The 27,500-nt window shown below is 38.5% G+C and overlaps 2 protein-coding genes across 3 annotated transcripts in view; both read left to right on the top strand.

Annotated features, from left to right (window-relative positions):
* Window positions 1-3,137, top strand: part of LOC138047611 (replication protein A 70 kDa DNA-binding subunit-like) — a 40,292-nt gene extending 37,155 nt beyond the window's left edge. Inside the window, exons 22-24 of the mRNA XM_068894536.1 lie at window positions 483-590; window positions 968-1,057; window positions 2,724-3,137. Coding sequence (XP_068750637.1) covers window positions 483-590; window positions 968-1,057; window positions 2,724-2,828 — 303 coding nt within the window. The 3' untranslated portion in view covers window positions 2,829-3,137. The remainder of the gene's footprint in view (window positions 1-482; window positions 591-967; window positions 1,058-2,723) is intronic.
* Window positions 3,138-12,509: 9,372 nt separating this feature from the next.
* LOC138047613 (phosphatase and actin regulator 1-like) overlaps window positions 12,510-27,500 on the top strand; it is a 21,876-nt gene continuing 6,885 nt past the window's right edge. Inside the window, exons 1-8 of one of the 2 annotated variants that reach the window (XM_068894539.1) lie at window positions 12,510-12,864; window positions 14,834-14,911; window positions 15,310-15,507; window positions 16,240-16,333; window positions 18,571-18,722; window positions 19,434-19,529; window positions 24,161-24,218; window positions 26,713-26,768. In XM_068894539.1, coding sequence (XP_068750640.1) covers window positions 12,552-12,864; window positions 14,834-14,911; window positions 15,310-15,507; window positions 16,240-16,333; window positions 18,571-18,722; window positions 19,434-19,529; window positions 24,161-24,218; window positions 26,713-26,768 — 1,045 coding nt within the window. In that variant the 5' untranslated portion in view covers window positions 12,510-12,551. The remainder of the gene's footprint in view (window positions 12,865-14,833; window positions 14,912-15,309; window positions 15,508-16,239; window positions 16,334-18,570; window positions 18,723-19,433; window positions 19,530-24,160; window positions 24,219-26,712; window positions 26,769-27,500) is intronic. The other variant, XM_068894540.1, reaches the window with a different exon arrangement.

The following is a 27,500-nucleotide window of genomic DNA, read 5'->3' on the forward strand; positions in this document are numbered from 1 at the left end:
TAGGTCTCACAGAGCATAAGAATTTAATAATGTTCCAAATGGGCTTTTAAGTAGAGAGATTCGTATCACTGTGTATGTTAGGATTGTATTAGGTTTCGTATCGAACTTCTTTTTTTCACTTCTAAGTATAGTTTCTCAAGTGGTGTAGGTTACGTTATGCGCCCTATACTACTCATAAATTAATGTGGACAGCATTCCAAAGTGTATACTGCGAGATAATAATAAATTAAAACATATATAGCGCTTAAAAATTTAAACTGAAATATACATAAGCCGACGAAACTAAAAAAATAACATACAAAAGGAGAAAGCTTCTTGTTTAAAATAAGCGACATTTGGACAGGATCTTATTTTCACTGGAAATTTGTTCAAGGGTAGAAAATCAAAATCAGCAAAGGCGCGAGCACCAATCCATTCTCTCAAACATCTTAATAACTGCTAGGTCATTCTTTTGTTTTTGTTTTGTTTTGTTTTTTATCAAGGCAAATTTAGCCGATTTTTCGGGGAATCAGTGGGTCACGTGTTTCCAGGAGTCAGCAGAGGCAATACTCAACATCAGCGCAAACCAAGTTGGTCAGATAAAGGACTCGGTGAGAAAACTAACCATGGAATTTAAGTGAGGATTACGGGAGGAGGGGGGGGGGGTACATGTATCCGTTGTCAAAACAAACATGGTTGTTCCTTAAGGAGCTTTTTTAAAGATATGCAAACAAATCATGCTTTGAGCGAAGAAAATTGGCGGGAACTTGGGAGTATTTCCTTCTCAATACTATTATGGTAAATGAAGTAGTGGCAAAGTTAGCTGAGTTTTGCCTTCGCTAAAAATATTGGTTAAGGTCTTACGGATCGATATTCCTGTTGAACAATTTGTGGCATTGTAGTTGTCCTCTGGTCTCGCCGCTTTGCGCTATATGCTCTTGAGTACCGGTAGGTATAATTACTGCAACATTTATTTGTTTTATTGCAGGGTGATGAGCGGGCCTATGATCACATCTTTTCAGAAGCAAACTTCAAAACTTACAATTTCAGGATTCGGGCTAAAATGGAGACATATAATGTAAGGATTCAACATCCCCTGGCTGCTTTTCTGCAATTATCAGCGTTACCTTGACGTTGTTTACTACTGATTTGCCTTCGGTCTGTCAATCTCCAGCTTTTATGAAGTCCTTTTAAGCATCTTCGCGTCTCTCTCCACCACCGGATGCTACATGGTTTCTCGAATTTCCTTCTTATAGTGCAATCAATGTGGAACGAAACAACTGTATCTTAAGTTAGTAAAGCGCCGTGAAGTTGTGATAACTTCAGTCTTTCATTATTATTATTAGTTATTTATTTATTTATTTATTTATTTATTGCAAATGTGACCAAAAGCTCGTCTTGGTTGTAGCTAGGTAACCGTAAACCGTTTTCGTTGGGTTGTTTTTGAAGTTTCCGGTAGACCTTTGGGGGTTTCCTTTGCGAAAATAGGCCATTTTACAGTCGATGGCCCAGTGATGTAGTCTGTGAATGGCTGCGAGGCTTCCGGTGACCTTGTATTAATACAAACATCACTACTTTTATCATGTCATTCACAAGGCGTTTGTGGTCAAAATCGTGTGAGGCTTTTTTGATAGAAAATTTTGTGTCAAGTGTGCCTATCAAAAATTTACCGATAAAGTTTACGACGAAGGCCATTACGGGAGTTCAATTTTAAAAAACGCAAGTCCCTCACACGGTATTTTAGGTTGATATCTTGGGAGTCCTTAGGCCAAATTTCAATCCGTTGAATACTCTAGCAATTGGCTTAAAGAGGATACGCTTGCGTAAAAACGAACTAGGTTTTTTCGCTGCCAAAGTTTAACAAACATTTCGCGCCTTTTGATCCAACACATGGCAACACGCAACCGCAGATAACAACAGCCGGTGGGAACGCAAGATTTGTCCTGCAGAGGCCCTTGGGACGAACCGCAAATTCTGTTTACATGCTTTCTTTGTAGGTTTTATTCATGGACTCTTTTCTCGTTTATCCTTTCCCAGGAAAAAGTCACTCCCAGGGAGTAAACCTAGGACGGTGTGTGAAAAAATTCGACGATGTTGTGACAAACAATGCAACTTGAAATTCAAGGCCACGGTTAATATCCCAAGGAAGATGTGACCAAATTCCGTAGCGTTGACAGCTCCTACTTGGCTTTTCCGCCTTTGCTGAATGAGAAAGATCCATCGAAAATGTATTCGTTAATAACTCGCGTTTTGTTTAACATTTTGGAGTATTTTTTTTTTGGAAAATGTACAGGGTTCGTACGCGTCTTGAAAACCCTTGAAAACCTTGAATTTTGAGAGTGCATTTTCAAGGCCTTGAAAATCCTTGAAAATCTCTGCTCTTCATTGCTGGTCCTTGGAAGTCCTTGAATTTTTTTCTGACCCGCATTTTTTATCTTTGAGAACTTCAGTGAAAATAATCAGCCACTCGAGTCATGTCATAGAAACGCGACGAGCTGTGGGGTCGAGAATGGTTACCAGTGCCTTTGCATTATTTTCACGCACGTACGTTACGGAAAATGAGGAAGAACTGTACTGTCAGACCATTTCTATGGGTAAAATTGAATTTTTGGTCTGAAAAAGTGTGCGAACCCTGAATGTAGTTAAAGTGTGAAGGTATACCTTAACCTTAAGTTAAGGAGATTATTGGGGTAGTTTTTTGTCGTGACACTTCTAAACACTTCTTTTTTTTTTTTTTTTTGCAGGATGAAACTCGCCTCAAGTGTTCATGCGTGGGTGCAACCCCATTAGATTTCCAAAAGGAGTGTAGAAGACTTATGGAGGAGATTAAGAAGCTCCAGGCTCTTTAGCTGACTGCCAATAGATCAATCGTCTTTTGTTTCCTCGGGATTTTGTGTAACCGTTTTCATTTGTAAAATTTGATATCTCAAACTTGTTATGTTAGTTGTATCCTGTACATTTTTTAAACATTTCGTTTGACTTCAAGTACCCAGAAGTAAGTTTTTGTGGGATGTTGGAAGTGTGGCGATTACTGCCCACGGTTTGCCTTCTGTTTTGTCACTGGAGATTGTGGATGATGGAGACATTTGCCGATTGTTGTTGTTCTTGTTTGCCTTTTTAGTTTACTCTTCTGTTAAAATAAAACTACTATAGTACTAGACAAGTAGTAATCTCGTATTATTGAAGAGCGTTCGATAGTCTCTTTGGAAGCAAAGCATTCTCGTCACCTGAGCCTCGGATCGACCCAAGGCTCTGGGAAACTATGTCAGAGAACATGCGCCGTGGGGTTCTTATAGCCGAAAATTGGCAAATTGAACCTTACGACGCCTGCTTACTCCTCGCGCTAACATGAATGCACCAATTAGAGACACGTTTGATTGTTCTTCACGAAAACCAATGAGAAGATACTTTGTTTCAGGGTTCCCCAGAGCTCTTCTCTCCCTCAGTCAAGAGAAGAGCTCTGGGCTCGAGATTGGAAGCAAAGGAGAAGGGTAGGCAACGAAACAATCATGGTGTCATGGTGTGCGCGATCGTCATTTGCGCATACGACGTATCAATGCACGTATGACGTAATTCAAGCTGGCGCTGAAAAAGCAGATGAAGGAAAATCATCCTGTGCACAGGATACCCAGGATTAGAAATTTCGTTCTCCTGATGTCGAACACAATAATTATGTTGTAACTTAAACAGTGACGTATACTGTCTGTGTTTGGACGTCAGTATGTGTTTGGTGAATCACCACTCGATCCAATAAGCACCCAGTCGTCAGTCGTCCTTTTTTATAATTTAGCCATCCATGGATGGATGGTGAGCAGAATGATCCTTGTCTTTGATCGTTGCCATCACCGTGTGAGTTTATCGAGGGAAAGTCCCACAAGACTTACAGCAATTACGCTGGGGATTGAAAAATGTAAATTACGACAACGGACCAAAAAGTCCTAGGGATCCCTTAAATCAATATGATTACTACAGACTCAAAGCGGTTAGCTGGGAATCGTCACGTTCCTCATCTGAGGACCATGGTATCAAGTTACAATACAATACTTAATTGACTACTCCCCATAGGGAGCCCTTCATCTTCTGTTTTTGTTTTCTGTCACGATGGCGAATTATCATTTCGTAGGAATGTTTAGGTACAATACATACTCAATTGACCACTCCCCAAAGGGGCTTTTCTGGGCCATTGAAACGCAACATCCACAACTGTGAAGAATGCCAACTGGCCGAAGGCAAAGCAAGTGCGGCCGGGAAGTTAAACCAGGGACTACCAGGAACAAATTAAAGGAGTAATTAGAACGGGTCTTGAACCGCGGAACTCCTGATCTTAGGGCAAGCGTTCTAACCTCTGGGCCGCACTGAAAAATCTGAGCTGTCGCTAAAAAACAAGGGAACTGCGACTTGACGGAGGCCAGAGATAAAAATCTGTACAAAAAAAAAAAGCCGTAGTGAAAAATGGCAGAAAATCTGGGTTGGAACCGAGGCTCGTCTCAAACGAATTTGGAGCCCATCCTACGAAGCATTGGAAAATTAAATGACAAAGGTAAAAATAAATTGATCAAGAACCGAATGGAGAGGCGATCGGTTCTGAAAAGCACGTGATATCCAATCCGAGAACCATGGGCAATCCAAGCGGAGGTGGAAAATGTTGAAGCCAGAACCCCGAAGCGAAAGAAGTTGTTAGATGCGTCTTAAAACAATGTTGGGACGTGTTCTAACAATGTCACAACGTGTAACCGGGGGTTAACACTATTCTGGGCACTCAGGTGATTGTTAAAGTCACGAGAATGGTAAACTATGTAAGTCTTAAAATCGACAATGTCAAACCCCCAAGCAAATCTATTTCATTTTAGTCTTTGTCAACTGTTTAAAACTCACAAAACTCGAAAACGTACTCTTGGACTGGCGGTAGCAATCATAAATGGACGGTTAGGGTTGAATCAATTCTGATTTGCTGATGGCTCGAACCAGTTTCAACGCTCGCAAGTAATGCTCGTATTAGAAGGATCGGCACTACAACGCTGTATCATTTATTAGGGTCGTGGTCATGGTATCGTGGTACCAAATGCAACAGGGATGGTTAGGGTTAGGGTTAACCCTAACCCTAACCCTAGCTGAACAAGATGCAGTCATTATTGTGACGTAATATGTCACCGTGGCAACGGGGAAGCCCTTTTAAAACACCCTTTATTTTGTCTTTAGTTTCTTATATCTCAAAAATGAACTCGGTGACCCCCATTTTTTATTTCTGAAAAATAATCAGAAGGGCAAGATGAAACTTCCTGCAAAGTTAAAAAAGATTTTGTGCAGCGGATTCAGAGCCACCTTAATTCTGTGATTATGTTATGGTGGCTCTGATTCTGCAGTACAGATGAAACTTTCGGCAAAGTTTAAAAAAAGTCCACTGCAGAACCTTGAGTTCTCTTCCACCGCAGAGAGAGAGCCTAATCGCAGGCTAGTCGGACATACAAAATGCATGCTTCTTTTTATTTTCGCCCGAAAGGTAATGGGAAAAGCTCACAAAGGGACATCCCAACATACACACTCCACATCCCTTCTTCGAATTACTGCGTTCTCAGGCTGAATTCGTAGAAAAAAGGATCCCATAAGTGATTTTCGTCTGCTCTGAGAGCTACAATCCTCGCCAAATTAAGTTGGGACACCATGTACAGCACTAATATTCTGACTTTTAGGTGCAATCCTTCGTCCCCATTGTTGAATTCACTGATTTCGAGGAGCCACCTTGCAAAACCAACATTGGGAGAACAGAGGACATCAGTTGTGTCCCAACTTATGCGACGAGGATTGTAGAAACCTAAGCCTCCTTTGAACGCGAGAATATTGCACCTCTTTCCTTTATTTCCGGTTTCCACCTCAAATGTAACTAAAATAGCTTGATGTTTAACTTGAGAGGCCTAATTACTGGGGACTCCCCTGCTAAGTGGTGTCTTTGTGCATAGAGCCTTCTGCGCGTATTTTCTTAGGATCGAGAGGGTAGTGGGAAATGCGTAGATTTCTCTGGTGGACACAGTAGAACGACTAAACTTAACCGGCAATGGCGTCGAAAGTCATGTAACGCGAATGGCGTTTTAGTGGATCTTTGAACAAAATATACCCTTATGAAGCTCAGTAATGGCAAGGCAAATGAATACTGAACAAGACAGGCGGTGGAATCTTAAAAGCGACGAGTAATGGACTTCGACAACAATCTGTCGCCCGTCGAGCCGTCTTTTACCAAGTGTGCTGTTGTGTAGAACACTGAAGATTCGTAGGGCAGCGATAATAGTGAATTCAAAGACTAGACCAGGTGGATTGGATGGAATTTCAAGCGTTAAAATCGCTGAAAAGTTAAGATTATTTTCATAGCGATACAATTGCGTGTCTTCACCACATGTTCCTTTGATCTCACATAATTGTGTTTTCCCTCAAAATATTCGCTTGTTTTCGCTTTCGCTCGAACATATTTACCTTTATTACATGTCCAGTGAATAGTTTTATCCTCTGGGACGAATTTTCCGTCGAAAAATCGGTTATTTGGGTGGTTTTTGGCAAACAGAGGTTAATTATTCGTAATGCGATCGCTTCCGTTGCCGTTAGCAATGGGTCGCAAATTTGACACTTTTATCGCATTATCTCATTACGCATTGATCGCTAATCCGATTATTCCTAAAAATCTTAAAATATTTGTGCCTCATCAGTTTTCGGTCGAATTGATGTCCAAGAAAGCAGATAAATTGGAGAAAATTTTAGTTTTGCATCCAAAAATTCGTAATCAACGCTAAAATGACCAAATTTTGCCTGGAAAACATATTTTACTGTTATTTTTCTTAAATTTTTTCGTTCAACTTTCGCTTTTATAAAATGTTTCAGTTGTCTGTAAATACGTTATATGCTGTTGGAAAGTTTATTTACTTAGCTTTAAAATGATGTATTTTTTCCCCCTAACTTTAAATATTTTTTGAGAAAAAAAAACATTTTTTTGCGATGGCTGATTTACCGCGGTTTTCTCGCGGTTGGGAAAGTAGGAAAAAGAGTAAATAGGCCTGTAGCCAGGTTTTTACCTCAGAAAAGGATCTGTTTCGTCGTGCGAATGTGTGAGGACCTGTGAGGTATGACTTCTGGGTGACCCCTTAATAACTTCTTACTAACCGAGCTAGCTCAAGCCGTACTGGGGAATATTGGCCCGAGGTCGTGACAGGGCCAATATTCCTCAGTACGGCTTGAGCTAGCTCGGTTAGTAAGTAGTTTATTATATTTTAGAATCTCTGTACGGTGGTCAATTTACATTATCAACTCCGTTGATAAACCAAATTTTTGTATACTACTTCCCCACCGACGCAGCACCACAGTTTCTTTAGAAACTACCCCTTCATTCAGTTTATTATATGGTTTTTTAATTACCTTTTGCTTTGTTTTTGCAAGCCCGTAATCGGCCCGTGGGCATTACGGGAGAATAATGCCCTACAATTCAGTCATAATTAGCCAATCAAAGCGCGCGTTATATCGGCTACAAACACAAATACGTACCACAGGCAACCCAGAGTATCCTCACGGAGGGTCTAGTTTATATAAAAATTTGGTTTTATCAACGGAGTTGATAATGTAAATTGGCCACCGTACAGAGATTCTAAAAGCTGACGTTTCGAGCGTTAGCCCTTCGTCAGAGCGAATCGATTCACTCTGACGAAGGGCTAACGCTCGAAACGTCAGCTTTTAGAATCTCTGTACGGTGGCCAATTTACATTATCAACTCTGTTGATAAAACCAAATTTTTGTATACTACTTCCCCACCGACGCAGCACCACAGTTTCTTTAGAAACTACCCCTTCATTCAGTTTATTATATGGTTTTTTAATTACCTTTTGCTTTGTTTTTGCAAGCCCGTAATCGGCCCGTGGGCATTACGGGAGAATAATGCCCTACAATTCAGTCATAATTAGCCAATCAGAGCGCGCGTTATATTGGCTACAAACACAAATACGTACCACAGGCAACCCAGTATATCCTCACGGAGGGTCTAGTTTATATAAAAATTTGGTTTTATCAACGGAGTTGATAATGTAAATTGGCCACCGTACAGAGATTCTAAAAGCTGACGTTTCGAGCGTTAGCCCTTCGTCAGAGCGAATCGATTCACTCTGACGAAGGGCTAACGCTCGAAACGTCAGCTTTTAGAATCTCTGTACGGTGGCCAATTTACATTATCAACTCTGTTGATAAAACCAAATTTTTGTATACTACTTCCCCACAGACGCAGCACCACAGTTTCTTTAGAAACTACCCCCGTCACTAATTTATATAAGCTTAGTAGTTTCTTTTAGACCTCCTAGCCACCAATGTAATTCAATTATTTTCTTTCCATCTTCTCTTTTTGCTTGTTCATATTTGTATCTTAATTTCTTTTTTCTGTAGCAAATAAATAAAATTGCTTTTATTGAATCTAAGATTGATTTATGAAAACGATTGAAGTCTGTTGACGCTGTGAGAAATTTGAAACGTCACAAGCATGTAAAGATACGGAAAACTGCTTTGTTACTGAAGTGATATAATGCTTTTAATTTATCTGGCTTTTGTGATTGAAATTTGCGCTTCGTGTGTTAAGGAATTTTGTACGCGCGTGATCTGAAAGTAAAGGTCAAGTTTTTGGGAGAAGTGATTGGCTTGTCTCTTCTTCTAATTACTGCGTTCTCAGAATGATTTCACCGAAAAAAGGCCTCTCAAATGATCTTCGTCTGCTCTAAGAGCTAGCAACCTAAGCCTCCTTTGAAATCGATTTCATCGATCAAGCGCAATAGAACAGCGATGAACGCGGGAATACTTTTTATTATAAGACTAGCTCCGTGAGTGGGCAAAATGAACCAAATCCCGCGCTGTGATTGGCTACCCGAGCAAGCAAAACGGAGCTTTTCTGCCCGCTCGGGATTTATCGCTTGGTCTCGCAAGATCAAAGATCATCTTTTGGTGTTTTATCCCATATAACAAATGCTTTATTGACGAAGCTTGTTTGATCAAGATGGCTGGATATTGGCCAAATTGTGTTTTTTGCGTGTTTATGGACCGAGACGAATAAACACGCAAAAAAAAGAACTTCGCCAATATCCAGCCATCTTGACCTCACGCTTGGTCAATAACCCATATATACACTCGACATAACTGTGCATGCGAGGAGCCTAACAAGCTCCAATAGCCCACTTTAAATATATCAAAATTCAGTCCTTAACAAAAGACATCATCTCGAGGCTCTGGGGAATAAACTGATACAAATCCTTATATTTATTCCCCAGAGCCTCGAGATGATGCATTTTGTTCAGGACTGAAATATAGAAAGTGGCAAAATATTCGAGTATAAATAAAGTTATGTATGTATGTATTTATGTATGTATTACATCTCTTGCCTTCATTTCCGGTTCCCACCGTAAATAAATGTAACTAAAATTGCTTTTATTGAATATGAGCACATCCAAAAAAGGCTAATTCAGAATCGAGAAAACGCTTGAAGTCGCAAAGGAAATGGTCGATTCTGATCACAGGGCTGCAGAAAGACAATGTTTGCTAAGAAAGCTTTTTAGCTAAGAGCCCCACAAAAAGGTTACATGGATGGTTCTTTGAAGTACCTTTTTCAATGGAGATTTGACATCACGACAATCAGAAGAAGAAATCTTTTGGCCGTGTTAAGGTTCACCACTTATTATTATCATATGGTTCGTTTGAAATATTTAGGCCACTGACTCATATCGTAAATCTGTCTATTAAATTTGGAATGTTTCCAGACAGCTTAAAGATTACTAAAGTTATATCGATTTTAAAGCAAGGCTCTCGATCCGCTTGCAATAATTACCGGCCATTATCAGTACTTTCGGCAATAATAAGTAAAATATTGGAGAGGTGCATTTTCGTAATCAATTTGCTTTTTATTTTGCTACTGAAAATATTTTAGGGTTCTAACCAATGTGGCTTTAGATCTGCAAAGTCTTCCGTTGACTGCTTAGTAGATTTAATAGTTGAACTTAAGTAAAGCCCTTGATGAAGAATGTTATGTAGTAAAGCATTTGATACGATCAATCACTCTATTTTGTTATCAAAACTTGATCTATATGGTATAGGCAATGCATTTCAGTGGTTTCTGTCCTATTTAAGGGAAAGAAAGCAACAGGTGTTTACTAATGGTGTTGAATCAGATCTTCTTTTAATAAACTCAGGCCTACCTCAAGGATCGATTTTGGGTCCGCTTCTTTTTCTTATTTACATAAATGATCTTGTTAAGGCCCACCTTCAACCGACAGGCACGGCGTGCCGTGGACAAAATTTCCAATATGAAAATCTCGTCAAAGCTGAAATTCATCCTGTCAGATCGCTACGATAAGCATTGCGAATTTCCATAACAAAAACAAAAGGTTGAAACGGCTGTCGGTTGAAGGTAGGCCTTTAATGCAATGTAAGATTATTTGGCGATGGTACATCCTTAACTGTGACTGGTAAGGATGTAGATATACTGTTTCATCAAATAAATTCTGAATTGCCAGCAATTTATGATTGGTTGTGCTCAAATAAGTTAACCCTAAATCTAAGCAAGACAAAATACTTGGTTTTCCAACCACCTCAAAGAGTCAATTGTATATCCTCCTCTCAAATTAGCAGATCAGTATATATCTCGAGCAGTCTCATAATATCAAATATCTAGGATTAGTTATTGATTGTTTCCTATCTTGGTACGATCATATTTGTACATTTGTGTGTTTTTTACCACAATATTCAACGCTAAAGAAAGTTTTTAATTCAGAGCGTGAGAAAAATCATAACACAAAGAAAGGGCAAGCGTTGTCTATAACTTTCTCGCAATATGATTGGTATTGGTTTCTGTCACATCAACTGTTTTACGGGGTGGGGTTGCTAGCCCCACGCCCAACCCTCCTCCTTTCTCATCCGGGCTTCGGACCGGCCATGGCGGAGTTGAAGAGGTAGCGGAGTTCACGTATCTTGTAACCAAAGTGACAACAGACTTATTTAGTATTCTTGTAAATGGTTTGAACCCAGGAGTATGCATTAATAAAAATTTGAAACAAGAGAGGCCGCTGCGGAAAGCGGCACAAAGACAGTACTTTGCAGGGGAGTGACGGAAAGACCATATTGCACTACTTTTCCGATACAGGAAAAAAAAAGGGGGAAAAAAGGAAAAATGCTACTCGTTTTTCGACTGGATTGCCATATGGCAACCCAGTAAAAAGCCTTGCTTTGTGGTTGTTTTCGTGATTTATTACATTTAGTTTCATTTGCTTCCTGGGTATAGGGTTACATGTATTAGGGTTAGGGTTGGTGACGACACTAAAAACGGCTGTGTAACTGACTACTTCCTGGGTTGCTACTTGTTGAAAGAATGGTTCTCCCTTTAACGTAGGAAAATAACCACACAGGAAGGCAGCATTACAGCATGGCAAACTACAATAGGTCTTTGTGTTGAGAATTTGTTTGAATAATAATATATAGCTAATACCTTGACTCTTATACTGCTCCCTTTACCTGCGGCCATGTTTGTTTTACCAGCACCTAACTTGGGCTGTCTGAGGCCTAATTTTCATGGAAAATTCAACGAGCCACACTATATGAGGTCATTAATCAGAGATCTGATTACTTTGAGTTACGGCGACTTCTGGTATATCGGCTTTAACCTGTGATCAGGCGCATTTTAGCATCGCTCATACGTTCTCTTAAATTGGATCAAATAGTCTCTTAGTGTCGTCACGCAACGCTCCTTCACAGCGTTGCGTGATGACACTAAAAATGGCTGCGGGGGAGGGATCGTAATATGACACGGAAGTCCTTAATTTCATAGGAAATTAAATCATTACTCCTGTGCGCCGCACCCTTTGTAGCAATAAAATTCGTCACAACGACTTTATTGTGAGTTATAGAGTTTAAAAACCACTAACTAGTACACCACTAAAATCAAATCTACGTTGTATCGGCTCTTGCTTAAAATATTTAGTTTCTCAATTTGTAAAAACCAGGGTAAAACGTTCATGTTGGAAAATAGTTGATAGTATGCAAAAATACTCTGTAGGGATTAATTCGTCAAATTTTCACACCCTTGTCGACTTCCGTCAAGTGATGGAGGGAGTGGTGTGAGGTTCATTGGAATATTTGAAAATGTCGCTGGCAGAAAATCATCTTACAGATGCAACATTATGCCAAACCGACCGGTCAGAGATAAGTGGGAATACCGAAGGAAAATGGAACGACATTTTCCGATTAAACCGGGCCAACCAATAGGAATGGCTCTTGCCACTTTTTATTCCTTTTCCGAATTCCCTAAATAGGGCAAAGAACCGGTTTGTCAAAAATAGAACGGCGAATTTCGGTCGGAATATTCCAACCGAAATAGGTGGACCACCTCGAGAGGTGATCCCCAAATATTCCGGTCGGAAGAAACCGAAACGGACCTTTCCATTTCATTTCCGACCGAAATTTCCCCTCATGGACGTCTACAATAAGTTTTACTAGGCGTTCTATCCTTTATGTTTAGCCGCGAAGGAATGGGACCCATGGTAATTTCGGAAGATTCGGTGGCAAGTTAAAATATGGAGGTCGCAGCTGAAGGCAGAACATCCCCTTCTGCACCCTTAAATCTTTCACGAGAACGTTCAAATAGCGACCCAGGTCACAGAGAACCAACTGTTATTATGAATGGAGGCAATACCGTGCCGACAAGGAGAGCTCCAACTTTTTTTACCTCAATGGAAGTTGGTCCTCCTATAAGTGGAGCTCACTCAATCCCAAACACTCCTCCTACCGTTCGACGTAGTAAACTTGCCATCAGTATAGGAAGGTTTCTTCGACCCTGGAAATGGCGAAAGAGAAAGAAAAGCCAGAAGTTTATTACAACTTCTCAAAGTAAGGTGCCACTGTATTACTCTTTCTATTAGATTCGTACTTACGTTCTGTGTTCCTTTGCATAAGCTTATGTGATGAAACGACCGATCGAAGCAACGTCTTCGTTGGAAATGAGATTACCTCTGGTGAACATCACTTCTTATTTTTGTTCTATATATTCAATATTTTATCCTAGTATTTGTACAATCGAAGAATGAGGTAGGCTCTGATCTTCCACGTTGCTTTCTTATCTTTTCCTCGTTTGTTTGCCAACAACTTGCTACTGGCAAATATTTTTGTTTGACATACAGTGTCCCGCTTTCTGTGCGCTTTGAACGATTCGGAAGGTCGAAAGTTTTTCAGAATGTAAAGCTCAAAGCCTTACAGCAAGAATTAACTCGCATTTTCTAAGTCAAGGTTTCAATTATGGTGACCGCCCGTGAAATAAACAAGCAAACTATTCGCAAACGTTCGTCACGTTTTCAGATTTTCATCAAATTTGCCATGGTACACGGTTAGTCAACTAACACTCTGACGAAAAAGGTATTTTTGTTTATCCCGAGTCGAATGAACTGAGTGCAAATAGGAGTTTCATAAGTAGAACATGTTCACCAGCTGACCAACTTCTAGGTGACATTAAAGATGATCATGCCTGCTGGCGACAATTTAATTGCTTGCCTTGAAAACTGTACATGTGTACAAGCTATTCAAGCATGCAAAATAAATTTAAAATCTCCAGTTATCAACAAAAGGCCAATTTTGCCCACCCATTGACACTGCAAGCTGATATATAGCCCTATACCCCCAGGGGATAATTACAAAAGAGGCAAATCCATTCAATCAACAATTATTGTACAGTTTCACCTAAGTGCTTGCATTAGGTAACTGCAAACCCCCAAGGAATGGTTGTTATATATTTCATAATGTTATTCATTTTGGTTATTTTTGCTAAATTGAGTTATTGTTAATCGACATACTGGCATTTATACTTACAGATAAAGCTTTTCATACACTAATTCTAGAATTTGATATTGGAGATCAGGTGGATATTGGTTTCATTGCTGAAACATGAATGATGCTCTTCCTCTTTTTGTTATAATTATTAATTTTGAAAATTACTGTTTGTATCAAATTAATTGTGTACCAAAGGCAGTGCATGATAAAGTTTCAGTTGATGGTTAATTATGTATAGTGGTGTCATTCCTCACATTTAGAGTAATAATATTATTCAAACGCTTTCTTGTCAGTTGAGTTGATAATGAATGCAATACTCATGAATAATAGGGATTCAACATCAGATTATGAATGGTGGTATTTCATTGTAACCTTTTCATGTCCTTTCTCTTTATTTGAAGTACTTTTCCTTTTAAAGGACGGTAAACGAAGGGTTGAAATTTGTGATGTTTTTTCTTGTTTTTTGTAAATCAATGTTTGTTTGCACTGATTTATTATTACTTTTAACCTGTTGACTCCTCAGGGACCCAAGGATGTCCCAAATTGACAAGTAAAATTGTTTGGCATTTAGACAGAGTAAAGTCTTTTAATTCTCACTCCTAGAAGTCAATAGGTTAAATTTCCATTTAAAATCTTTTTGGTGGATGAAGTCACAGACCCAAGGTTTACATGCATTTATAACAATATTATTTTTATGCGTAACTCTGAAATGTTAAACCAACTTGACAGTAAATGTAGAATATGTAACCTGCTGTCTCTTGAGGGTATACAATGTATTTTTCCAGAATAGTGAAACAAAGCAAAAACCAGGGGGGAGGGGGGCATCCACCCACCCACCCTCTGTGGTAGAGAAGGGGTTTTTGTATGCTTGTGCATACAAGGGATAATGTATAATAACTTGTGGTGATTATCATGTGCAGTACAAATGGTACAAACATTTACTCAGCAATGTCAACACTGTGACATCGCTGTTTTGTCTCTGTCCAGAATAGAAAATAATAGTTTGTTCAATAGCAGTGTTTTGTATTGTACACAGAGCTGGAGAGAAAATTGTCAGTGCGTACAAACAGAGAGGAATTGATTAAAAAAGGAATTCTTCCCATAACAGATGAAGGTATCAATAATTTTATTACATCTTTTGGTTTCCCTTCAATATTATTTTTAAGTAGTAAAGAGATTAGAATCATTTGTTTTATCATGCACTTTGTACTATGCACTAAATACATTATTTTGGTATTTCTTATTGACACCCGAATGTAATACAACTACTATAAGATCCTTAGGTCCCAAATTATGGAATTTTCTTGCGGAAAAAAATGAGAACCTCATGCAATTTGAAGACTTTTAGAAATGGTTTTCCATGTAGTAACCTCATGTTTTTGTAATTTGTATTGATGTATATGTGTTTTTTTACTTGTAACTATTTGCTTGGTCCAACTATCCATTTAATTGGTATGATGTAGAATACACGTCCTTCCATTTTGTGTTAATTTGGTTGAAATAATGTTTCAGAGAAGGAAAATGAGAATGAAACATCAAATCTTCAGTCAAATGGTCCATTGCTTGGGAATAAGATATCACCTACGATGGATAAGAGTTCACCACAGATTCAACAAGGCAACTTATTTCCTAACAATGAAGACAGTCAAGAGCTCCAGGTTAAAGAATTGGATACGATGAGCATGATGGATCAACTCACTCTAGAACTGGGTAACAATGCTTCTCAAAGAAATAATAATTATTTTTGAACCACAAGTGTTAATGAAATGCATGGGCATTCATGTGCAGTCATTGTTCAATGACCTTCCAATTTTTACACCTTTAAAGTTCCTTACTTCCTTTTCTGGATCATTTAGAGAATATGTAATGCTGATGATGATCTCCAAAAAATCCATTATTGACTTATGCAAACCAGTCCAAATATCAACTATGGAGCTCTACGAAAGGGTTATCTCCTAAGAACAGCTGGAATATTGAAATGAATATTATTATGCCCTGGTCATCTGAGGTTGTAGGCAGTAATCTGATGTTCAACGGCACAAAACCGGCTATACTACATGGCTGAGACAATGGGGCATGGCTGAAACAAAGCAATTGAAAAAAACTTAACTAATTAAAAAATAATAATACCAGCAATATTAATTAGGAGGCAGTGTGGCCCAGTGGTTAGGGCGCTTGCCTTGAGATCCGGAGATCCCGGTTCACTAGTTGAATTTGTTCCTGGTAGTCCTTGGTTCAACTTCCTAGCTGCACTTGTAAATAGCCAACTGGCTTGCCTCCGGCCAGTTGGGATTCTTAACAGTTATTGTTGTTACGTTCTGTCGTTTCGTTGTGTTTCATTAGCCCTGAAAAGCTCCTATGGGGAGCGGTCAATTAAATATGTATGTATTGTATAATAACAGAGTAGCTGACATTCATGTTTTCATTGTTGTTTGGAAACAGCTCGGAGGGTCACAGCAGAGAGTTCTTCAGAAGGAGAAACTGTCTTCAAAACTCAGGATGATAGACGTATTGATACAGCAGGGCAGCAAGCAAGGTATGACTTCTTTAGAGTTCAATCATGATGTGCATAAATTCTGTTGATTGTTTACCGGTACATGTATGTTCTTGGTTAGTGTTAACAATGTGCAGTTGTGGAACTGCTGAGACCTTATCGTGCTCTAATTGTGCACTCACCAGAGAATTTAGACTTTGCTGCCAAACAACCAATAATTGTTGTGCAACAACAGCAATGTTTGTTGGAGACTAGAAAGGGGTTAGTCCAGTGGCAAGTGTACTGACATTTCTAATAATTGTCAAGTTTCTGCTATCTAGGGTTGTGTTTTCTTTTTTTGTCCAAGGTTGTTCAACGCTTTTAATGCTGGTAACACATTTTTAGGTTTAACCTGGCTCACTTAATTGTTTACCAACATTTTTACTTGTATGGGGAGCAGGGCTGATACAATGGTTGAGATCACTGATTTCCAATAAATGTAGCTCTCGTTCAATTCCCATTCATGCGGTTGAATTTGTTGGTTGGTTCCGTACTCTGCTTCAAAAGGTTATTCTCTGGGTACTCTCGAGACTGATTTTCATTTTTTTCCTCAAAAACCAATGTTTGATTTTATATTCTATGTACAGTGTCCTCATTTAGTGCCCCAGCACTTGAAAACACAACACTTAAAGATAGTTGATCATCATCAGGACCGTAATGTAAACCAAGTTGTCACTGTGTCAAGCAATTTCCTCTGATGACAGTGAACACAGAAGCTTTCAGATCTCATCTTGAAGGGTTCTTTTTTTGTCCAGGGTCAAAAAGGATCTCCTAAATTCATCATTTTTCCAATGAGCTTCTTTTTTTCTTATTCGGTAAAAGTATCCATTTTATTTCCCCTTAACTCTGCTTGACACCCTGCACCTTTCACCATTGAAAAGTTTCATGCTGTGGTGGTCCTGTTCTTGGCCTTTTGAGGGTTGTTCATTCTCTACTTTGTTTTTACGTATCAGTTTTTGGGTCCCACTTAGGACATTATCATTATAATGCAATGAGGAGATATCAGAACTTTAAATTTAGGTTTACAAATGTAAGTTATATAGTACTTTGTTGTGTTAATACGAACTTTAAAAAATGTACACGACTGGAGAATAATTGGGGGAAACCTAATTCTATACAAAGATTACTCTCCGGTGTTACACATGCTAAAAGGTAATTAAGAATTAACAATAAAATAATGTACAATGAAAACTAATGTAAGTAAGTAAGTAAGTAAGTAAGTAATGTCGCGATTGATTGATAGGACAAACATACGTGTCCTATTTACATAGCATTTTTGCAGTGGGCTCGGACATCAGCATACTAAGGGCGCCGATGGCAGCCGCTATCAGTCCATTTATGAGCCCACTGAACCCTCCCAACCCATGATGAGTGATGATGTAAGTGATGAAGATAGACCACAACACCGGGAACCACGTCCCCTACTCTTTTCGAATAGTGTGTGGGTTCTTTAACGTCCCACAGAGTTATATGTGAACAAGGTTTGTGAGACGGGACCTCTGGTTTATTGTCCTTATCCGAGAAGACTTGAAAGTCTAATCATTTGCAGATGTCATTACAAAGACAGCACTTTCTCCTCAGTTATTTAAAGACCCTGAGTGTTGGTCCGGCCGGAGTTGAACTCACGACCTCCCGCGTGACAGCCCGGTGCTTAACCAACTGAGCCACCGGTGCGCGGTAATGTACATGTAATTAGAGAAAGGTACTGTGTATTTAGCAGAAGTGACATCCATTTAGGGAACAAGTGATATAAAAGATAATCCTTGAATCACAAATGCATGTATATGTCTAAAAAAGGGATTTTTTGGAGGTGTATGATATACATGTATGAAATGAATCATATATTGAACTGGGGATATGAAATCAAGTAAAGCTATGTATGAACCCAGTTCAATATATGATTCATTTCATATATAATTTCATTGTTGATATATAATTTCATCCATCACTGGAACATTAGAATCCTCAAATTGCCAGCTCCCAACATCAGTTGCTTCATAGCTGACACTTGGGTTGAGCATCACACCGGTATCGTGAGGCCATGGGTTCAAATCTTGTCCTATCCTGTCCAAATTTTTCAGTCTTCTCTATGCAATTGCTAAAATTTTGTTCATAATTGCAAGGATCATAGCTTCACTTGAGTTGTATGCATGTATGTGTTTGCAGTCTGAAAAATCCTGACAATACCACATTGATGAGGGTAAATATCCTTTATCCATTTCTCTATTTTTAAACCTTAGTATTTTCTCTAGATTTGTTGTTGTTCAAACCGCTGGCCAGGAAAGTGGAAAAAAAGAATCGGACATATCAAGAAAATGGCAGGTAGCCGAACCCCATGACAGTAGCTATTCTGACTCAGATGAAGAAGAGGAAACACAGGGAATTGTTACTGGTATTTTTATTTTATTTTGTTTTTTTCGATTATCCCTCATATTGCCATAAGAAAGGGAATGGTGACAAACATTTTTTACGTAAGCTTACAAATATGCAAAACCCCTCTACAGAGGTTGTGGTGATTCAAATGTATCCCAAAGAACTTATCAATAATTTTCCCAGCTTCCTGTTTTTTGTTTTCTTTGTAAAATGGTAGAGAGAGAGGACAGGAAGATAGCAACTCTTGAGCATACATGTACATGTACACCTGTACCTGTAAGTCAAATTATGGTGTGCAATGTAGTGCTAGGTTTCAGCGTTCAGTTTGAAGCATCAGTGGCAATCATAGAAACAACAGCCAATAATAACTATGGACTAATAACTAATGGACTACTATTTTGATCTGCAAGCACACAACAAGTTATTAAGCAGCAAAGTCATGTAACAAAGTATAAAGGGTTACAATACTTTTTGTTAGAACAAAGCCACCAGGTTCTATCATATTACGCTTCACTGCACACACTGAAAGGATATGGTGGAAACAAGCTGTAACAAAGTATTCATGTTTTTTCATACTCACATAATGACTACTACAGTTTTGCTGGTTGCACAGATTTTTGGGTGATCGCATGGTGTTGACCAGCCATGTTAAAACAAGGATTACACCCATATTTTACACAAGTGAAAAATATTTAAATCTACAAAAGACTTTTTTCTTCCTAAAATGCAGGGTTAGCATCAAAGCTGAAGAGGAGAGATAGTTTAGCACTAAAATTAAGAAGCCGACCAAGTCAGAGTGAACTTGAGGCCAGAAACATACTGCCAAGTGAGTCACCTTTTCATGCAAATATCATACAGTAATAAAATTGTTTGTCATAACATCAGGGTAGTCTCCTATGCAGCTGTTCTTTGTGTTGTCACACAACACTCCTCACCACACCAAACAACGGCTGCTTTCTTTTGAACTACATTTACATTCCTTTCCCTTTGTCTGGACTGCGTGGTGATTTCATGTGATAATGAGGGGCTGCACCAATCATGGCTCGCCTTTTGATTTGTAAAATGTCGAGCTGTTATTTTCGCGCATAACTTCAGAGATTTCACCCAAGGCGTGTGAAACTCCAAAGATATTGATGGACGGTCGCTCAAGGTGCTTCACCTGGTCGTCAATGTAGAGATTTTTCGAAGAAGTTCTGTATATCTTGCTGAAATTATTTGATCTGCACTCAGTGTGGATGTTCGTATTAACTGCTCGGAGAACAGCGACCTCTTTTTGGGAGTTAAATGCTACCGACATTCATTGAGGTTTCAATGCACATCAGATAAGAAGAAATGAGAAGAGGACTTCAATGCCAGAGAAAATCTAAAGGAAAAGCGACTACGGCGATTGAACGTGAGAAGAGAACAGTCATGAGCCTGAGATTGGCAAAAATCGTGTGTTATGAAAAACTGAAGTATGGCTTACTGAGGCAAAAGGAAGATATATATAGCTTGATAAATCAGGGATTTTCCAACTCTGTTGGTAGATTAATAAATACATCTTTATTTTCCAAAACTACGTTTTTGATTGAAAGCGTCGGATGCCTTAACTGGGAAATTTAAAATTTGAAACCATCAAAACAAAAGCTTCCACAATGGTGGTGTGGCCGATAAAAAGTGAAGGTGAGACATTCTGATTAGCTTATTCACTATGGCACATACGGTTTTAGGATATGAGAACCAAGCTCTGATTGGTCAGATAAAGGAAAGGAATGTACACTGTAGTTTGAAAGAAAGCAGCGGTTGTTTGTGTGGGGAGGCGTGTTGCGTGACCACACAAAGAACGGCTTCGTAGGAGACTATAGGGTTAGGGTGATCCTGCAACATCAACCTTTGATATCATGATATCAAAACTATAAAGGCCTTCAATTATGAATTATTATTTTTCTCTGTTTTATTGATGTATAATCATTTTTTAAAAATTAATACTAACTGATTGCCCAAATTTGAAAACCCACACCAGTGACTTGGTTGAGAATCGGGCTGCCATGTGGAAGGTTGTTAGTTCGACTCCGGCTGGACCAACACTCAGGGTCTTAAAATAACTGAGGAGAAAGTGCTGCCTAGTTTGTAATTACATCCGCAGTTACATCCCCTTTCAAGTCTTCACCGATAAGGACTATAAACCACAGGCCCTGTCTCACATCCCTTGTTCATAAACTCTGGGACATTAAAGATCCCATCATCATCATCAGGTATCACTTGACTCCTAGTACGATTTCGACCAAAAGGGTGTCTGTTATCGGGTTTTATGCATACATACATGTGCAGGTGGCTAATCAGTTCTGTACAGGACTCACATAGTTGTCCGCACTCGTCACATTTGTTTATGTGCAGTAGTCAGCATTGTGGGTTCCTTTTTCCTTTCTTTCATCATCAGGAGCTTCTCTTGGGCCCTAGCTTATTTTTGGGCCTCAAAATGGGACACAGCCTCATGTATGGTCTTATGCCAACCGGATCTGTTGGAAGCCACATCCTCCCATTTATCTGTACAGATGCCACATGCCTTTAAGGAGGCTTATTAGCACTTTCTTTGACCTCCCCTTGATCTTGTTCCGAATTGAAGTTGTCCAAAGAGCAGCCATTTTGGAAGGTGAGAGTTGTTCATCCAAAGCAGATGACCAGACCAATGAAGTTGGTTGTGGATGATCATTGCTTTGATGCTGGTACAGTTTGTCTCCTCCAATATATTGAACATTTGTCTGTCGATCCTTCCAGCAGACACCCAGAATTTGGTGGAGGCAGTGCTGATGGTATTTCTCGAGGGTCTTCATGTGCCATCAATAAGTCGTCTATGACTCTGAGCCATTCAGGAGCATATTACAACAGCCTTGTACACCCAGATTTAGGTGTCAGTATGTGTACCCCTTTGGTCAAATACTCTCTCTCGCAGTTGTCCAGAGGTGTAGTTGGCAGCTTGAAGTCGAAGTTGGATCTTCGAGAGGATACTGTGTAAGTTGGAAGAACTGTGTACATTGGTTAGGACCTTCAATATTATGAGCTTGCTCAGGTGCTGGCTGAAAGAGTACCTCTGTCTTCTTTACATTTATAGAAAGGCTGAGTCTCTGGTGAACATAACCAAAGGTGCTCAGAATCGCTTGAAGGTCTTACTCCTAGGAGGCACAGACACAGTAAATGTTGTCTTCAGCATACTGCAGTTCTACCACTGATTTATTACTGGTCTTAGTCGTTGCCTTTAGCCTCTTACATGTAAGATTAAATAAACCACCATCCATTCTGTAGACAACTTTTTTCCTACCAGTTATTCTGTTCTTTACTAGATGCATGAAGGTTGCCACAAAAATGGGAAACAATGTGGGTGCAATCATGCAGGCTTGCTTTACGCCCGTTTGTACATTGAAAGACTCATTGGCGGCAGAATTATTGCTAAGGATTCTTGCAGTCATGTTGTCTTGGAGAAGTCTGAGGATATGAACAAATTTCTCAGGACATCCAAACTTGGTCAAGATTTTCCATAGGGCTTCATGATTATTTTACTGAATCAAACAACCCTTCTCTTGTAGCTGACAGTCAGAGAAAATCATATTGATATTTCCATGATTAGCTCAGAAACCACATTGTGATTCTGGGAGAAACTTTTCCATATGGTTCCACACACTATTCGAAAAGAATAGGGGCACAGACTTCCCAGTGTTGTGGTCTGGCCTTTCCTTCAGCAATTTGGTTGGCTTGGTGTAATCTTCTGAATGGGTTACTGATCGGTGAGGCCTCGTAACAGGAAAACATACAGTAGACAATTGAAGGAGCCCAAGCACTGAAACTGGTAAACAATTGGCATCATTACAACATCTAGATGCAGTCTTTTCAAAACAAGAGTTTTTAAATCCTGAAAACAGAACCCAGTAACAATGTCATAATGGGAAAATTGTAGGGAGAATAACATTCATCTGTCCTCTCCAAACTAAAGCTTACAGTTAACTTGGGCAGAAATTAATTTTGTTCAGAAATGGAGGAACCTTTTAATCTCAGGAGATATGAAGTGTTTGCTGAAAGCAATAACCACACTCTTTTATTTCAAACAAAAGAAAGGAATGCCACAAAGGCCAAAAGGAAGAAATTATTTTAATGTCTAGTGGCATATCATTCTTGTGAATAATTCATCTTCAGGATACCTAGGATTCTTCATTGGCTGAACAACAGAACACGACAGAGTTGATAGATGGGGAAAAAATGCTTTTTAAATATTATACATGTACATGCAATGGTCTAGAGTTATTCCCTCACAAAATAAAGGAAAAAAGAGTGGGTTTTACCCTAACATTGATGACAATTTTTAAAAAGGAGATGTTAAAATCAAGTTTAATCTTAATTTTAAAACACATTATATAAACATTTTTTATGTGTTTTGGTTGATTGATTGTTATTCTGTGCAGTTTGTCCCCTTATAAGAAGAGCACTTAAAATTTTCAAACACCTGCTCCAGTGCTGATAAAGACCCATTTACTTATCCTTCCAATGAGATGAGGGCAATTATTTTTTTGACACCTGGTGGGAAGACATGGCACCAGAAAAACATGCCAGACGACATGAATTATCAGTGGACATCAGTCATATTTTCTGTCTTCACTCCATTTCATCAAAAAACAGCTTAAAAACTAATCATGTAATGTACATTGTACATTTATGTTATTTCTGCGACAAATAATCTCAATAGTTGGGCAATCACCTGAAGTCCTTCTGGATTTATGTAAGTTTGGTGAACTAAAATAATTTGTGATTACAGTATTTAGTAGGCAATGTACATGTATAGGTTATAGTCTGAGACTTATTATACGCTTGATGTTTAATTCTTGATGGGATTAAATCTTTACAGTAAATTTTGTCTTTCAAAATTATTGGTCTTCACTGATTGCAATCCTCTAAGTCTTCTTTGCTGACAAAAATGCTTGTGTTTGTCACAAGGTACAATCACTTAACTTTCTGATCTTGCTTGTTTTGTAGGTTAAGTGTAGTTCAGTAATTTCACTTTGAACATTTACATTGTACTGTACCTATTCAGTAATAGTTGCTTTGATAGTCATAGAATTGGTTTGAAGCTGTGTCATGCTGGTCTGTTACATGACAGAACACATACATTGTTTTATTGACGCATTATTCCCCTCAGTTGGCAATGATATTTGTGTCATGGTAATCAGGAAAGCACAGACTGACCCTTGATCAAATAATAGTACATGTACTGTAGTTCTGAGCATGCGAACCTACTGCCAAGTTGACCAGTCGTCCTGATTTCTTACTCTAAATGTCTGATCATCTCCTCTGGTAGTCAAAGTCTTGTATATGGTCTTACATGTAAATACTCTGTGACAGGCCTTTTTAACTTTAGTAATATGGAAGTAGCTGTGGGCCACATTGAACAAACATGTTATTTGGACATGATTTTGATCTTTCTCTCTACAGCGAAAACAGAAGAAGAGAAATTAGAAAGAAAGAATGAAGTAGGAACAAAACTTATAAGGTGATTGTACAGGATGAATGTTTAGTCAACATCTCAACTTGAATGCTTCCTTCTGATTGCCACCAGCAATCTTTTTTTGCATACTAACAATTCCAATTATTTTGCTGACAGTTTATTATGAAGGGTTTTTTTGTGTTACCAAACCTCAAAGTGTTCTATTTTTCTGAGCATAGGTTTGGGGCAAATATTTCAATAGGTTACTTCTCGTCCATTCCAGTTTCATAGGCCACAAAAGAGTCAGTGGCAATTACCCCTTTTACTGCTGAACTGGCCCAAATTGATGAGTAAAATTGCTTGGCGTTAGAAAGGGGTGAAAGGGGACAATTTTTGAGTGGATGAATATGTTGTTAACCCTTTCATTGCTGAACCAACCCCCATAATCATGGCCCAGTGTTTAAGGTGCTTGCCTTGAGATATGGGGATCCTGGGTTCAAGACCCAGTTGCTGGTTCATTTTCTCAGCTACACTTGTAAATAGCCACTGTTGCCTCCGGCCAGTTGGGATTCTTAAGTGATAGTTATTGTTGTTATTGCTTTGTTCTCACATTTCATTCACTGTTTCATTGGCCCTGAAAAGCCCCTATGGGGAGAGGTCAGTTAAGTATGACTGTATATACATGCATGTATGTCTTCATGACTGGTAAAATTGTCTGGCATTCGAGACAGTAAAACCTGTAAGTGTCACACCAGATGAGACCAGGGATTTATTTGATTCTTTATTGGCATTGACATGAACAGCAATATCAAACAATTTATCCATAATCTTTGCAAAATATTCTTTTCTTTTGTGATAAATTATGTCAGCAATGTGTTTGCTGCTGGCACTGATCATTCATTTGGTATTGTTATGTTTGTTCAAGTATGGGACTCAATGATATATCTTTTAACTCAATTGGTTAATACATGTACATTTTCCTGAACACCTAATATTTTTTATATGTTGAACTTGTTTTTGTCAAAGTAAACATAATAAAAAAATTACGTTTGTTGCTGCTTAAATTCATTTTTAACCCTATGATTACAAAGTGTGCTTACAACATTAGCACTTTTGTACACAAGGTCTACTGATTATTGTCTCTGATTTTTATGAAACATTCTGGCAACTGTACCTTTGATTTTGGTACTATTTGCAAGGAATTTTAATGCAATGAAAATGGTTAAAATTTGTTCATTGAGGCTTCTGTTGGAGCCAATGAGTACGTTGAATTATGTTTATGAGAGGAAAGGTACATGTATTTTAACAGGTGTTTAAAAATATCACATATGTTCTCAATTGGTTTCCCACTAAACACTACCTGCTGATAATTATTATAATTGACATTAAAACACACTTAAACCGTCACAAAATATATATTTTCTTCCCTCAATGGGACACATATAATGATAGTTTTAAGAATATGTCTTTTTTTATGATAAGTATTATGATTTGTACCTGCTGAGTTATAATAGCTTACAGTATTTACATAATTATTCCTTCTCTGCATAATGTTTTGACTTTAATATTTTATGCCAGAAATAGTATTAGAGGGTTGCAATGTGAGAATGAAAATAATGCTGAGTGCTGAGATGTGGTTAAACCAACTTAAAAGTACACTCACAGTAATGAGATTGAGCCAGGCTGCATCTGGAACAGTTTGAAGGATGGGGCATTGTTGCTATTATTTTTATTCCAGTCATGGAGTTGTTGTTTCTAATCTGCTAGGCTACTAAAACATACAACATGTCGCAGGTCCTCCTTGAAACATTCTACTGTATAGAATGTGTTATAGAAAATACATGTTACGTTTTTTACAATGAAACAAGTGAGGAAAGTAGCATGCTTTGTGACCTTCTGTGGAATGTGCAGATGGCATTGTATTGTTTTCTTTCACAGTGCATTAAATGTTTGTAAGTCGGCTTTAGTGGCCATTTTACATTTTATATCCTGGATGTTTAATAGATAGTATTAACTGGATTGGGAAAAGAAGCTTTCGTTTGATACTAGGTGCATAATATTATTTTTTTAACTATGCCCTCATTAAAGTAAACATTTATTTAGTTGGGATGCCTTACCTATTTCAGTCTTTGACATTGTGTTTTGAGTTGTTAAATTAAAATGTCATTTTAGACCAAGACTAATGTCTTCCTTGTAGATACTTTTATTTAAACGTAAATTTGTATAATGATTCATGTATTTTGCATTTTTTCTCTGAAAGATTTTAGCTGGAAATTTTAAGGAAATGATGAAATTATTGTTGCCAGTAAGCATTTCCATAAGCATTCTCCCAGTCTTCTAATTAAAATAATATAACAGGATACCTGTATTGATACATACATTGTACATGTATGCTTGTTCTTCTTTCAAGAGTTTCCTGTACAGAGTAAATCAATTTATTCACCTGTAAAACGTCCCAGAGTGTTAAAAAGACTTCACCCAACAAACCATGAGCATACCACTAACATACTGTATTAACTTGTAACTGTTATAAATTGAAATAGATTTCTTCTTTTTGCAGGCGGCTAAGTACTCGCCCCACAGCCCAAGAGCTTAGAGAGAGAAATATTTTGAAATGTAAGTGACGTTATCTTGGACTAAACAAGTATGACTTGTAGATTCATGGTGAATTCAACACTGTTCAATCCTGCTTATTTTGGTCTCAGTTCATCTGAGCCCCTTGGGTTACTCGTTTTTACTGTTGATCATTTGAACCATGGACAACTACAAATACAACAATACAATATTTGTTTATTTCCACCATTCGCAGATATCTCTGAATTACTGGTGGGGTCAGGCAATGCACTCACGAACAAACAAATATACATGTAGTTATAAATATAAAGACATAAATATAGTATAGTAGCAATATAGTAAAATCGTATGTGCATAATTACACACAATTAATATATGATGCATATTTAACTGACATGAATTCTGAGAACCGGTCTGTTTGGCCAAGTAACACATAACATGATGGTCCTGACCTCAGCGAATACGAAGTTTGCGACGAAACAACCCTGCTAGAAATTAGGGGGTAAAGCAGGCTTGCGTGCATAATTTCTGTCCCAAATTTCTTGCACGCCATGCCAGGTGGCGTCTGGCCTCTAGAAACAGTAGCCCAGCACGCGCGAGGGCATCCTCGTATCTCAAGTCAGGACCAAAGATGATTCGTAGGGCTCTCTTTTGCACTCTTTCTACCGCCATGCAGAGATACTGCAGTAAGTTTGCAAAAACTACCGATGCATACTCTAGGACAGATCTTAGTAGGGAGAAGTACACAGCCACCAAATCCCCATCTTGTACCCC

Source organism: Montipora capricornis, chromosome 4 (genome assembly GCF_036669925.1).
Source record: "Montipora capricornis isolate CH-2021 chromosome 4, ASM3666992v2, whole genome shotgun sequence".
Taxonomy (NCBI): Eukaryota; Metazoa; Cnidaria; class Anthozoa; order Scleractinia; family Acroporidae; genus Montipora; species Montipora capricornis.